The sequence below is a fragment of a genome, unplaced genomic scaffold (genome assembly GCF_019419815.1).
Source record: "Pyrus x bretschneideri cultivar Hongxiangsu unplaced genomic scaffold, Pyrus_bretschneideri_v1 Contig67, whole genome shotgun sequence".
Classification (NCBI taxonomy): Eukaryota; Viridiplantae; Streptophyta; class Magnoliopsida; order Rosales; family Rosaceae; genus Pyrus; species Pyrus x bretschneideri.
The window spans coordinates 574,144-589,698 of NW_025999806.1; the positions used below are offsets into that span (position 1 = coordinate 574,144).

At 38.0% G+C, this 15,555-nt stretch overlaps 1 protein-coding gene and 1 long non-coding RNA gene across 2 annotated transcripts; one reads left to right on the forward strand and one right to left on the reverse strand.

Moving 5' to 3' along the window:
- The first annotated feature begins 4,264 nt into the window (after positions 1-4,264).
- Positions 4,265-7,214, forward strand: LOC103965072 (aluminum-activated malate transporter 2-like). The gene is made up of 6 exons (XM_018651856.2): positions 4,265-4,683; positions 5,007-5,147; positions 5,290-5,562; positions 5,665-5,771; positions 6,091-6,234; positions 6,348-7,214. Exons 1-6 carry the CDS (start codon positions 4,434-4,436, stop codon positions 6,774-6,776), a joined length of 1,344 nt encoding a protein of 447 aa, XP_018507372.2. The 5' UTR covers positions 4,265-4,433; the 3' UTR covers positions 6,777-7,214.
- Positions 7,215-8,843: 1,629 nt separating this feature from the next.
- LOC125472216 lies at positions 8,844-9,883 on the reverse strand. The gene is made up of 2 exons (XR_007254152.1): positions 9,517-9,883; positions 8,844-9,420 (listed from the first exon to the last, which is right to left on the reverse strand). It is a non-coding gene; the product is annotated as an uncharacterized LOC125472216 (long non-coding RNA).
- Between the last annotated feature and the right edge of the window lie 5,672 nt (positions 9,884-15,555).

A 15,555-nucleotide genomic window follows, 5' to 3' on the forward strand; every position in this document is an offset into this window, starting at 1 on the left:
TGTTATAACGTTTCCGCATTAAAAGATGTAAGCCAGGTGAAATCAATATAAAGTAACATGCCAATCGGAATCACCTAATGTAACCTGTACGACTAGACCCATAGCTCATCAGTATACGCTAGCACATGAGTCGAAACCACGTATTATGGTTTGTATGATAGGGCTAGGTGTAAATATGTATGCTCAAGTGCTACGATCATGTTACGAATACCAATGCACAAGGCCAATAAAAACTGAAATATGCCATGTCATAACATTTCCGCACTAAAAGATGTAAGCCAGGTGAAATCAATATAAAGTAATATGCCAGTCGGAATCACCTAATGTGGCCTGTACGACTGGACCCATAGCTCATTAGTATATGTTAGCACACGAGTTGGAACCACCTATTATGGTCTGTATGACAGGGCTAGGTGTAAATATGTGCGCTCAAGTACTACGATCGCATGAAGGCTGTGCTATTAATCGTGGGTCACCTACGAGTCAGAACCACCTATTGTGGTCCGTACGATAGGGCTAGCACCAAACTTGGATCCAAGGTGAGCGTGCGGTGTGAAAGGTAGGCATCACATGAAGGACTGTGCCCTAACCTCGAGCAGGAGCATTAACACCGAGGTGCAGCACTGATGAGCTCTAAATGCATCCATGCATAACAATGTGCAATGCAACCAATACCATCACAACGTACTCACTTGAAGCTTAGCTGAGCCTCCGTAACATCAAACAATGTAATTCACGATTGATAATAATGAAACACTTAAAATGTAACTCATTTTCAACATGGCATTTAAAAAAATGTTCTAGAAATCATGATATATATATATATATATAAAGAAAATGCCCACTCACTGATAAGTAGCAGGATTATAGCCCCCCAATCTTGCTTTTCCATGCTCATCCTCGGGGTACGTTTCACCTATATGCGAAATAACTAATTTTTTGTTAATTTTAAAGCATATACATAAACCCGAGGAATAACTTCTCATACGTTGCTCAAATAGGGTATTTGAATATACCAAAATGATCTACTCGACAACACGAACACCCCCATATATTTAGAATAATTTTTGGACGTCACATAAGCCTTCACGCCCCGGCCACGCGCAAGGCACGTGCCTGGCACACTGACAGAATCCCTAACTGTGTTAGGGAATATTTCGTTAAAATAATAGAATATTCTGTTAAATACTAACAGAGTTACCTGACGCCGTCAGTATATTCCATCAAATTGACGGAATATTCCTCTTCTTCTCCAGTAACTCGCTGGAATCCGCCGCCGGCCGCCGTCTGCAGTTGCCGGTTTCTGGAAAAATTTCAAAGTTTAATATCCTCTTCAATCCTCAACCAAAATCCATGAAACTTATATGAATTTGAAGTCTTGAAGAGTAGAACACAACCATACCTATTAGAGGTCCAAAATCTAACGCAAAACGGTTAGAACTATCCTTGGAAAAACCGACCAAAACTGGAACTTCAAGAACTCGACTATTCCGACGTCCAAACCACTCCAAAATTGCTCCAAGATGTTAGAGAAGTTGAGTGGGTACCTTATTAAGCCTTAAAACCTTGAAATCACATCAGGATCATGACGGAGCAAACTTCACCTCGCCGGAGGTTATGGTTTCTCGAGTTCCCGTGATTCGTTCTTCGAACTAAGGGTACGGTTAGGTTCCTAAGCTTGCAAGGAACATGAAGGTGGTCTTCAAAAGCTCGATCCATGCGAGTTGATGATGGTTGGGTTTATGGGTGCCATGGTGTACGGATGAGGAAAGGTCGAGAAGGTGAGGAAGAGAAGAAGGATGCGTACATGTGTGGGTGTATGTGTGTGTGTGTGCACGGGATTGGTCAGAAGAAAATGATCACAAGCCCTGATTGGGCTACCATGAGGAAGAGAGAGAGAGTTAGGTTGTAGTTGGCCCAAGGAAAACAAAACAATCCAAATCTGATTGGCTTAAGAATATAGGGACTAAAATGATTGGTGAATAAGTGATAGGCAACCCAAAATTATATTTCTACCCAATCTCGATCTTTAAACGCCGTAACATTTTCGTTAGAAATCCGATTCGACCCTAACTCGCGTCGACACGCTTGTGACATCAAGTATGATTTAATTACAAAGGCGGGGAAATAATTTAAAACTACATATGTGCATCCACATCACCAAGCCAACAAGGGCATTTCGTCACTTTACACACTCGGGGAGAAAAATATATAATAATTTGGGACGGGTCGTCAGATCAAAGAAGGCAGGGGTATTTTCGTCATTTTAACAGTGTTTTTCTTATAGTTAATTTTTTTGTGTTTTTTTTATAATTAGTATCTCACAATAGGCTAGCAATAATGTGATTAAATTAGTTATCAAATAATTTTTTTTTAACAAACGATATTATTTACACTAATGGGGAGGAGGGGTGGGCTTAGCCTCACTATGGGCTGGCAATAATGTGATTCAATCAGTTGTTCATTCAATATTATTTTCTCTATTTTTAAACACGTTCAAAACATTTTAAGAGATGTGTAATGCCGATTATAAAAAAGGTGTTTTTTTTTTTTTTTTTTTTTTTTTTTAACAAACGATATTATCTACACTAAGGAGGAAGGGGTGGGCTTAGCCTCGTAATGGGCTAGTAGTAATGTGATTCAATAAATTGTTCATTAAATATTATTTTCTCTATTCTTATTGTAAATTCTATATAGATCGATTTTATTATGTAAATTCAGCTACTTTAATTGGTTTATGAGGGGTTTCTTCTAGCATAATCTAATATTATTTATTTACTTCAAATATTTGATACATTTAAAACGTGTAAGTCACACATAGCATATTGTGATTCAAAAAATGTCTTATGCACTTGTGTAAGCACATGCATGAAGGCTAGTAATAAATAACTCCATCTGTTTCCGACCAGCTATCTAAGTACGTCTCGTACTTGGAAAAACGACGGTCCCAAACAAAAGGTGGTGCACCGATTTTCATCGACCCCATGAGGATTTCTGCTGCGAATCACTCATCCTCAAGCAAATTACAGAAGAAAATGACAAAGTAGGTAGGGCTACTCGTGTTTGCAGAGTGAAAACAAATCAGGTTGTAACATGTGTTGGGTTGGTATACTAGTGGTCCATGCAAAGACAGCACCGTCACAGCAGGACATATTTTCGTCTCACGGATGTAGATCGAGACGTGTGATGTTGGAAGTCCTATTCGTGTACTAGCTTAGCTAGCTCTTGCAAATACGTTCATTTACCTAGCTCTAACAATTCAATACTTATTTAATACGGATATTATCTGTGCAAACTTTTTACAAATTCGGTACTTCCTTTCACAAGTAGTACCATCTGTCCACAAAGGTAACCGGTTAGGTTGACTTTGGAAACGCTACTAAGGATCAGTTGGAGAATGAAAAACGTCTGCTAACGTCCACAGGATAATATCTTTTTTAGATTAGCAATGAATGTCTTGTATCTATGAAGAAATATTTCTTCAAACCATGAATGCCATACCTTGCTGAAGGCAATTTACGAGAGAATCATGCACAGTTCCGTTTGATCGAGATGTGAATGCTCACGATTTGCTCAATTAACCAATAAATAGAAGAACTCTATATGTTTTTTCCTTATACAAAACGATACTCATCAGAAAAACTCTATATGTTTGGGATCTCATGAATAACAAGTTCAATACTAATTTAATGTCTCAACCCCTAAGTGTAAATATATCATTATATCGGAAAAAGAATAATGATATTTGGACCGCTTTTGTTGACCACTTTGCTTGCCACCTTTTTAATAGATGCGAACTTCACCGATTGATAATACTAGAAAGAGGGTCAGCAAATGTGGTTTTAATAGCTACACATTAATTAAGCACTAAATTATCTTAATGTCGATGACAATAGCATGCTAACGATTTTTAATTTGAAATGTTTTTTGAAGGCATGAAATTGAAGAATGATAAGTTTTACTTATCATATAAACATTGTGAAAATAAGAAAGATACGAGAAGGTAAAATGAAAAGGTAGTTAGCAATCTCTTTATGCACATTTTTTTTCTTATTTTTATTAGTTATCTACCTATTCGTACTATGTTAGGTCAGTTGGTTATAGAAATAGTATGATAGTTAGGCTAGTCGGCCAGTTGGCTAATGTAAATATGGCCTAGGAGAGTTCAGAATATCATACTGTAAAAAACAAAACAAAAAAAGTGTATTTATTTCAAACTGTATTTTCACTAAGACGCACTTGATCTCGGTTTCCAGGCAGCTTCGTCCTCACTTTATACGTATCTTGTTTCACTATATATGAACAACTAGCTACTTCCTTCCAAAGCGCAAGAAAATCAGTCAATCTCTCTCAGAAAAGTGTTGTGCTTCATCCTCCTAAGCACACAAATATAAAAATGGCATCTCCAGCAATTTGTGATCGGAACAATCGCAATGATGGAGAAAATGGCAGTCAGGTCGATGCGTTTGTGTGGGAAGGTAATGAATAAGGTGGTGGAATTTCCAATAAAATTAAAGAAGCTTGGACAAGATGATCCCAGAAGGATTGTTCATTCTCTTAAAGTTGGATTAGCAGTTCTTTTGGTGTCGTTGCTCTATTACGTCCAGCCCTTCTATAACGGTCTTGGTGACACTACCATGTGGGCTGTTATAACTGTGGTTGTTGTCTTCGAATTTTCAGTAGGTACGTTTTTGCTTACCATTATCACATTGTGAAAATTTCGTTCCGGTAGTAATTTTCACACTCCTAGTTTCTCATTGTACACCACTTCCCTTGTTTGTGTCGCATGATTCTCATTTGATTTCCTCAATCATAAGAAGAGTGCGGAAATCACTTTTCTTTCATTTTAAGTTATCTAAGAATTTAATTTCTTGTTTGTGAGTTTAATTCATAATTCCAATTAAGAAGATGCTAATTTATAGGGCAACTTTTTTTCTTATTCGAGCGATATTCTGAAGTCTAATCGTTCGATATTCTAATCGAATCAATTGTAATTGATAATGCAGGAGCAACATTAGGAAGAGGTTTAAACAGGATCTTGGCTACATTCCTAGCAGGTGCTCTAGGATTTGGCGTTCATCACCTGGCAAATATTTCTGGAGAAATAGGTCATCCGATTCTCATTGGCATCTTCGTCTTTCTACTAGGTAAAATTACTAAATTTGATCACAAAAACATATGTATTCATTTTCTATATACAAAAAGAAAAAAGGAAATAGGGTATTCGTTCGATAAATTATATCATAAAATTATGAATTGGGAATTTATGGAATGTTACATTGTATGCAGCTGCATCGGTGACATTTATACGCTTCTTTCCACGGATGAAGGCGAGATTTGACTATGGACTGCTCATTTTTATCTTGACATTCTGTTTGATATCGGTGTCCGGATACAGAGAAGAGGAGATACTAGAAATGGCTCACAAGAGGGTGTCGACAATCCTCATAGGCGCCTTCACAGCTGTGTTTGTGTGCATTTTCATTTGCCCGGTATGGGCAGGTGATGATCTGCACAATTCAGTTGCCAATAACATTGAAAAGCTCGGGAGCTTCTTGGAAGGTACATTATTTGATGAATGCGATATTTCATTGCTGGAATTTTCATTTCTAATTAATGTGGCCGCGAAAACTCACAAGGTTGAAAAAAATTGAAAATTTGCAGGTTTTGGGGATGAATACTTCAAAGTAGCTGGCAATGGAGAATCTAATAGGGCACATTTGCAAGGATATACTAGTGTTCTCAATTCAAAACAGAGTGAAGAAACTCAGGTCAGTCTCTAAATAGTGATCTTCATTATATATATGATACGTTATGTTTTTAGACTAAACCAAAATCTCGCATTCAGAAGTGATTCTACATAATGAACAACAACATCGACAAAGCTTTATCCCACTAACTGGTCGGGTGTATGAATCTTAGAATGCCTAATAATACTAAGTGGGGTCGGCTGTATGTATCCTAAAACACCTAACATTACAACAATAATAAAGCTTTATCCTACTAAGTGAGTCTACATAATCAACGGTTCTAAATCAGTCTAGTAAAACATCATGTCTAACAATACTAACTATACGTTCATGTTTGCAGGCCAATTTTGCAAGGTGGGAGCCTAGACATGGAAAGTTTAGGTACCGTCATCCTTGGAGGCACTATCTCAAAATCGGAAACTTAACCCGGCAATGCGCCTACCGGATTGAAACTCTCAATGGCTACCTCAACTCTGAAATCCAGGTATACATTGTACCTAATCAAATTTTCATATTATTGCACGACATATATTAAATGAAATTGTGCAAATTAATCAATTTGCTTGATGACATTAATTAAGTTAAAACTTTTTACAGACACCATTGAACATCCAAAGCAACAAAGTTCAAGAGCTGTGCATGAAGATGAGTTCAGAATCAGGCAAAGCACTGAAAGAGCTAGCATGGGCACTCAAAACATTGACTGTGCCATGCGCTGCTGCCAGCTCCCACATCACAAAATCAAGAGCTGCAGCCAACAACCTCACATCCATGTTTAGGACTAGTGCAGCGGCAGCGGCAGGAGTGGGTGGAGATCAAGTTCGCCTCCTAGACATGGTGCCAGCTGTGACCGTTGCTTCGCTGCTAAGCGACGTCGTTGCTTACACCGAACAAATTGAGAAGTCCATTCAGGAACTGGCCTCCTTTCCACATGTGCAGTTCAAGAGTGCAGAACCAAAAACATTGCAGTCAAGTAATACCTCTTCCAGCAATGTGGGACCGCATCGTGTCATCACGATGGATTGACTAGCATCTCTACAAGTTCAAGAACCACACAAGGGAATTGGAACCAAATTACAAAGAGTTAGTAGCGCCATATGATAATTGGATCAGCCCCATTTTCATTTCCTTCTCCTTGGTAACAAGAGAGAGAGAAGAGAGAGAGGGAGAGAGAAATGTGTCAAATCCCTTGCAGCTTTTGATCATTGACTCATTTTGCCCTTCATCTGCCCATAAGTCTGATTCTGAACTCTTAACCGCCCTTCTTGGACCCCTAGCCCTAGCTCTTCATCATCTGGGCACGCCAGCCATATCTCTGCGTGATTCACTATATTGGTGATAACTTTTATTTCGATTCTTATTTTTAAATTCTGTTGATAGGTTAGAATGGTCTTTCACCTTCTTTTGATCGACAAAGAGAATTCTGCTAAATATTAGAGATATACAATAATATTTTAAATTTAAGTGGTGATGGATTTGCTGCTACATGAGGCAATGAACCAACTACAATAAAATGATATGAACTCGTCGTCCACAAGACTATGCTTTTATAATCCTTCATGAGAAATAATTTGTTGTCATGATTTTTCTACGGGAAGGAAATTTCACTAAACAAGATTAGTGAGTTATGATATGCTCGGCTCGAGACTGCTATAGTTAAGACATCTGTTAGCTAGTTGATTTTCAGACTTCATGAACATTAACGAAATAGGCCTTATTCTTGTTAACTACATTGAAATATTTGAGAATCGAAGAGAAAATGGAGAAGAAAGAGTAACTAAGAAAGATGAACTAGAGAGAATTTAGAGAGAGAAATATGAGACTTGTATATTGACTTGAAAGAATGATGATTACACACTATTTTTTATAATAGAAATCCTAACAACTCTAACCAAATACTAACAAACTTGCTAACTGTATTGCTGACTTGTACCCTTAATACTCCCCCTCAATCTCAACTAGAGAAACCCAGTTTGAGATTGGAAGTATTGAGACATGATAGCACTAAAACTGTAGACTTGGAAAACCACCATTGAAATGATACCCATACATCTGTACATATGTAGCACTTTGACTAGAGTTACCAACTTTGGATTAGCCTGCTACAAACAAGAAAGCACCCTATCCTCATCCTTAGTTTCTGTACACGACCATACGACAGAGAGTAAGCATCCACAAGGCCTATCATCTGTAATGCCAAAAAATACTAAAACCATATCATCGAAGCTTCTAGCTTTCCTAAAGCCCTAAATCAAACAAGGTGTACCTCATGACCTCTTGTAGCTGTTGACCAAAAACCTTCGTATGTGAAAACAATCCAAATTTCTTCCATTGCCTTATAGATAGACACCATGTATTCCTCTACCTCTATCATGAGTTTCACACAAGAACAACCTTCTACAAAGTAGTCGTAGCACACCCTCATGCCGGTATAACAACTTTTTACGGCATTACCCTTCGTGGGATTTACTATCAACAATCTCATTCAACATTGGCTTCGGCCTTTAATGTTTACAAAAACAGAAAATTAACAAACTATAGTGTGGCATCAGCCTTAACTATGATACCGCAGGATTGCACTTTGTCGATTTTACCAGGAACAACTTCTCTAACAATGGTATCGGCCTTCACAATTTCAACAACATAAATTCAACATCTATGTATGATTACCCTTCGTGGGATTTACCTACTCATAACATGGGATTACCCTTCGTGGGATTTACCATCAAGTCAACAACTTCTTCAAACTTCATCTCTTTCAAAGACACGTATAACCGGACTTACAGTAGATACCTACTAACAACTGAGCTGGTTAGACTTGACATTATAGGCTGTGATAAGGAGAAAATACTGCACAAACTCCTTAACAGAATTGCAGAATATTAATGAAGCAGAGAAACAAGAATTGGATACTGCAAAACTTTCTGAGTCATACGACAATGAGCACCGAAAAGATATCAAACACGACATATTGCCTTAGAAATCTTGGTATTCAATTAGAACCATTTTGTAGAACTCTTATAGTTGAGCTTCACAATTAAATGCCTAAAAGTCCTTCAATTTTCCAAAATTCGACATTTACGAATTCTTGACTGAAAAGAATGATTCAATACCAAAATTCACCACAAAATCGAACTCCAATATCAGAAGAAACAATTTGAAACCTAGAAAAGATGATTCACAAGTCACATAAACAATTGCAGCAAGAAATCATTCCAATTCTTCAAAGAATTCAGAGAAAGTGAGGAAACATAACCAACACAAAAAAAAAAAAAAAAAAAAAAAAAAAAACCAAACAAACTTGAGCTGAGCATTTCGTCAAACACTTGGACTGCATAAAGTTCTGAACTTTCCTCCACACCAGAGAATAAAGCACTGATCAAAGTCACAAAAAATAGAATTCAGAAAGCTGATATGCGAACAACACCAAGGAAGAAATATACCCAAGAAGCCGACAAAGGCACCGAAGCTCAATGTCTCTCTAATCTCTTCCAATTTCACCCAACAACATGGCAGTAGCTACCCAAATGAGTAAGGTGTGATATGAAGACAATCCATACCTTGATGAGGATGGGAAGCCATTGATGGACTATGACTACAACAACTTTGGACCTAGTCGCGACCTGTTAATTTCAAGAACAGCAGTCTCCTCCATTGGAGTGGCAGGAACCTGAGCCAAGAAGGGGTCATAGATCAATTGAACTAAGAATTCAGAACCGAATCATACCCAAACTCTAAATATATCACAGAGGACTGAAAACAAAACCTTTCTTAAATCTCTGACTTGAGCAATCCATTAAATAGTTGATCTCGAACACTTGGCATCCAAGATCACTTGTTTTAATACTAACTTTCATTGACGCATAGGATCGAACAGGTGATAGGCAAGAGCCTATTAGCCAACTACATTCAAATTACACACTCTGTTTTTACAATAGAAAGTCTAACAAGTCTAACCAAATACTAACAAATTTGCTAACCGTATTTACCATGAAGAAAGTTAAGGTTCTACCATAATACCAATTGGTAATATGAGAAGTAAATTTGGGATGAAAAATCTTGATTTCTCGAAATTTTTGACCATGGCCATTTGGCCACTTTCAGGCCAAATTCCTGGACAACACGAACCACATTTGAACTTTCTGTGAATATGGATCGATTCATTACATTCCTAGCTTTAATTTGGTCTTTGTAGAATTGTTTAGAATTGAGCTCGTTAGGAGCTCTGGAACTTGGACCTTCAACCTGCAAAATGCAGGAACTCGTGAGAAAGGCGAGTACAGCTGTACTCGTAGGCGCGTGGGTGCACGTGGTCTCACATGGGTCATCGGCGCATGCGGCGCATGGCTACCAATGCAGCCACTTGTGGCGGCACATCCGGCCTCCGACCAGCGTGTGGCCGACATGTGTGGGTCCATGACATCAAGTAGATCGATTTTGTATATTCAAACCCTATGTTTGAGCAATCTACGAAGGTTTTATTTAAGTTTCCGTATGTGTTATTAAACTAATTGAACTAGTAATTTCACGTTTAAGGGAAACGTATCCTGAGGACGTACGAGATCAAGCAAGGCTCGGAGACTTTGTTTCTACTGTGTATCTGTGAGTGAGCGGTTTGTTTTTATACCTATACTTAGCTATAGTTTCCATAAACGTTTTAAATGAATTACGCATGTTATGCCAGGACTTTTATATTTCAAAATGTTATATTATGTTTTGGGTTTTTACTCAATATCATGGCACACCCATATGCATTTTACATGCACACGATTGTTGTGAATGGTTTGAAATGTTAAGGTGGGAACAGGACGTGCAGGTAAGTTTAGGTAAGGTTATGTGATTGAGTGAATGATTGAGACTTATTGGCATGCATATCTATAGTCGGCTCATCATTGCTACACCCCAGGTAAGTGCTCAGCCAGAGGCCAAGCTAGCCTTCACATGTATGTTCACTCCCCCTCCCGGCATCGCACGCTTGTCTTGGATCCAAGTAGGTGTTAGCTTATCGTACAGACCACAATAGGTGGTTCCGACTAGATGATGACTGGGCGTAGCGCAAGCTTCATGTGATCGCAACACTAGAGCATTATTATCACACCTCGTTTGTCGTACAAACTGCCCTAGGCAGTTCCGATTCGATGTGTTAGCATAGACGGATGAGCGATATGTGCAGTTGTACAAGTCACATTAGGTGACTCCGACTGACATGTCAGTATAGATTCCAACATATAATCATATCTATATTGTTGTTAAGAATATATGATGTGGCATACTTTTGGACTTACATTTGACATGCATTTGATTTTCATACTTACATGTAGTATGATTTCCTGGAAACCATACTTGTTGTACAACGAGGGGTTACTATGTTCGAAAATAAAGGTTTTCTTATAAACGTTGTTTTGCAAACCCACTCAACTTTATTTTTCACCTCTTTAGGTTTAGTAGCTGTGCTTACGTGTAAACGAGGATTTTGGCAAATCTTAGGAGATGGTTATCTTCAGTGGTATAACACTCATCCTATTTACTATACTATCTTATGCTCTGACATCAAGTGTGAAATTGGTTTAATCCTGCTCACCCGCACACTCTTTTGATTAGGCACTTTTATGTTTAAATTTATTCACATCTTTTTCGCACTACATTACACCTTATGGTTTCATCACCATCCAGGTGTCGGCCAGCACAAATCAATTCGGAGTCCAAGTGGACATTCCAGGTTAGGGTGTGTCAGCAGCCACCACCTTCACCCCACCACACCATTGCTGCCACCCTCTTAACCTCGACTCATTACATACGTGCATTTATCTAACGCTTTATTCTCCTTATAAAACAATATACAATTAATTTTGCAAGCATGAATTTTTTCATAACCCAATCCGAGACCATTCAACAACTTCTGCGCACTTTTATGATCTTTCAGCAAACTATTGTCTTTTGGAAGCATTCTCTTGAAAACTGCCAAAAAGTAATCAAAACACTAGTTTTGACTATACGATATTTTGTTTTGCCATGCATCAACTCCACAATGGTCGTGAGCACCAAAAAATCTTTGCACCCTAGGTATAATTCTTGGTTGGCACTTTTTAATAGTTTTTAATATTGTTCGAAATCTTCATTGTCCATGGGTGGAGTCACGTCATCTTCCCCTTCTTGATTAATGTTTGTTGAGGCTAATGGAAAAACATCATTTAGAATACTCATAACTTGTTCGTTATGATCCACATTAGGTTCAACAATGTCCACTCTTGTCATGTTTGAAGATGAAACATAACACACCTAGACCTGGAATGTCCACATGGACTCCGAATCGAGCTGTGCTGGCTGACACCAGAAATGTGATGAAGCCATAAAGTGTAGTGATGTGGAAAATGTGAGTAAATTTAAGCCCAAAAGTGCCTAAATGTAAGAGTGCACATGTGAGCGGGATTGAACCTAATTCACACGTGATGTCAGAGCATAAGTAAAGTACATTAAAAGTAGGATAAGAATTATACCATCGAAGGTACTCTCTTACACCAAGATTTGCTAAGAATCCTCGTCGACAAGAAAGCACTACAACTAAGACCTGGAAGGGCAAAAAACAAGGGTGAGTGGGTCCTAAAAATAAAGCTTTATAAAACCTTTTTCAAAAATGTAATAACACATCGCCGTAAAACAAGTATAGTTTCCAAACATAGCATACTACGTATAGTATGAAAACACTTACCATAATCAGTAATATTTTAAAAATACGGTAAATCACAATATTTCACATATAAAACGTATAACATCGGATGATCATAATATCTCGCATAACAAACACATAATATTAGGTATTCTTCGATATATGCTGACACACGAACTCATGCAGAGATATTCTGACATGAACAGGATTGGGTGTAATCATGATTTACGCTCTAGAACTAAAATTACGTGAAGACTGGCACTATGCGCATCACATATGAGTCCTAATTGCCTATAGCAATCTAGGATAGGACTGGCACCTACAATGCATCCAAAGTGAGCATGCAGTGTGATATGAACATACACATAAAGCATGGCCCTGGCTCGGGCAAGGACTAACACTAGTGTAGCATATGATAAGCAGATAACGTAAATAAAATCATGCAACGGTAGATCGATAACTCACGTCAATATAATACTATTCATAGTTGTAAATATAACTACGGCCGTCGAAATTAGCTTAGAAGGGTTTCCGAGAAAATTTCGTAAAAGTCAACACAAGTAATATTCTAAAGAATATTCCAGGAAATATTCCAAGAATATTCTAGATCCATTTTGGAAATGTGCCGGGCCAGATCCCGGGTTTGGATCAGGGTTTTGGAATTTTTTTTTTTTCCGTTCCAGGTTGGATTGACCCGTTTAGGCTCGCGGGTTGCACCCACCTGACCTAGTGAAGGAGAAAGCCGTGACTACGCTTTTTGGCCGGAAAAATTTTCGAGCCCTGTTTAGCTTCGAATCTCAACTAAAATTAGCATATAAATAGACAAATTGAAGCTAGGGAGATAAGGAATGAGATTATACCGTTGTGGTCTCTCGTCATGGCCAGAGCTGACCGAAAAAATGGTCTGAAACCTACGGTTCTTAAAGGAAAAACTGGAAAATGAAAGGTAGGGTTAAATCGGTCAATTTTTAGTTCGGAAACAACCCAGATAGTTAGCGAAAGTCACTAGAGACTAGAATAAGTCTGATTTGAAGCCAAACCCGGGAAATGAAAGGTAAGGTTAAATCCGTCGATTTTTAGTTTGAAAACAACCCAGATAGTTAGCCAAAGTCACTAGAGTCTATAATAAGATTTATATTGAAGTTTACCTCGATTTCGTTGATTTCGAAGCCAAACTCACTAGAGAGGATTATTGGGTAGTCTCGGTGTAGTGAGGTAGATTGAGGGAGTTTGGGTTTTTCCCATTTCTGGGTTTCGTAGAACTCATGGAGATTATGAAGTTGTGATCATGGTGTTGGTGGAGCTCGCTGAAGCGGCGAATGGTGGTCGTCGACTTCACTAAGTTTGCAATGAAAGAGAAAAAAATGGATAAAAGCTGAAGGAGGAGAGTTTCGGAGAGTCCCAAGAGTTTGGAAAGAAAAAGACACATGGTAGAGATGGAAAGGTTGGGTAGTCTCGGTGTAGTGAGGTAGATTGAGGGAGTTTGGGTTTTTCCAGTTTCTGGGTTTCGTAGAACTCATGGAGATGGTGAAGTTGTGATGATGGTGTTGGTGGAGCTCGCCGAAGCGGAGAGTGGTGGTCGTCGGCTTCTCTGTGTTTGCAATGAAAGAGAAAAAAATGGATAAAAGCTGAAGGAGGAGAGTTCTGGAAAGTCCCAAGAGTTTGGAAAGAAAAAGACACGTGGCAGAGATGGAGAGGAAAGCTTAGGTGAGGTGTGAGCCCCACGGGCCTGGAAAATTATTAAATAATAAAATATCCTTCCATAAATTATTAAAGTACCTTCATGTTCGTAGTTCCATAAAATCTCCATCGTAGCTTCGAATTCGATTTCGCTTGCGCCCAGGCATTCGTAATGTCAAATACTACACAAATACACTAAAATAGTAGTTCACACACGTCACAAAATGTACGGTCAACGAAAGTCAACAACTCGCCTTTAGGGGCATTTTCATCAATTCACTCTTTTAAAATTAATAAAATCATAAAATTTGGGACGGGTTGTTACAAAGCATGGTCTAATTGTTCCCCATGATGATTCTATGTAGTATAGGTCTCTATCATCCCATTTCTTACAAAATGAAACTGAACATTTTCAAATGTCTCCTTAAAGTGTTGTTACACCTCCTACACGAACACCGAATTCTAGTTGCACCTCAGTTATATGTAATTACAAACTCAATAAAATCATTTTATCTCATCCAAATATTCATCTACACATCTGTTCGGATTTTGTATCCATTGTCTATCCATATTGTCTGCAAGCACAATAAAATGTACAATGATTACAACAAATTCAACAAGGTATTGTCACCTTCTGCCTCCAGGAAGGGCCCTATCCTATTTGGGAATGTAAAATTATGTCATATAATTACGGCTACATCAAATTAGATTTCGATGTGGGAATATTTCGACAATATCTCTCTACAGTTCTTCAAGTGCACGACATAGATATAAAATACCTATCTGGCACCGGAAGAACGTAAAGAGATGACACCTAAATTTCGACGTTCGAAATCTAATCCATGAACCGTAAACTAAGCCCCATAATTATTGTGCATTCCCAAACTTTCAAAATAATGGGGCAATTTAAGAATCAATTAGACCGCAGTCATACTTTCACATCCATGCGTGAAATCCAACTAATCCTTGAACGGAACACTAAGTTTTTCTTAAAAAGCACGTACAAAGTTAATTATTATTAACTATGTACATCACAAAACTTTTTTGTACGTGACACACAAATTTGTTTACATACAAATAAATTAAATGACAACATAATATAAATATAATTTTTTTATTTATATAATAAAAAACAGAGAAAAGGAAGAAAATAGCTCCAAAGTCGTTCTCCACTGATCGCTACTCGTATACAATAGCATTATATACAACAAATTTAATGACGTTAGTATGAATTCACAGTGATACTTTCAAGTACAAAATGAAATCGCTTACCAAATACACCGAGATAGATTGATACACGAAGAGAAGATGGAGATTGAGATGGAGGGAGGATTAGAGAATGAAATTGAGAGAAAATGAGAGAGGGACGCCAGATTGGAGGAAGTCAATGAGCGAGGAGGGTGCAGAGGCAGTTATTGCAAATTTCTACAGTTTATGCCTTTTTTCCCTTCAAAATCT

Coding starts and splice junctions, on each gene's coding strand:
- LOC103965072 (XM_018651856.2), top strand. CDS start 4,434: ATGATGGAGAAAATGGCAGTCAGGTCGATGCGTTTGTGTGGGAAGGTA. Junction 5,563..5,664: donor GCTCGGGAGCTTCTTGGAAG/GTACATTATTTG, acceptor GAAAATTTGCAG/GTTTTGGGGATGAATACTTC. Junction 5,772..6,090: donor AACAGAGTGAAGAAACTCAG/GTCAGTCTCTAA, acceptor TCATGTTTGCAG/GCCAATTTTGCAAGGTGGGA.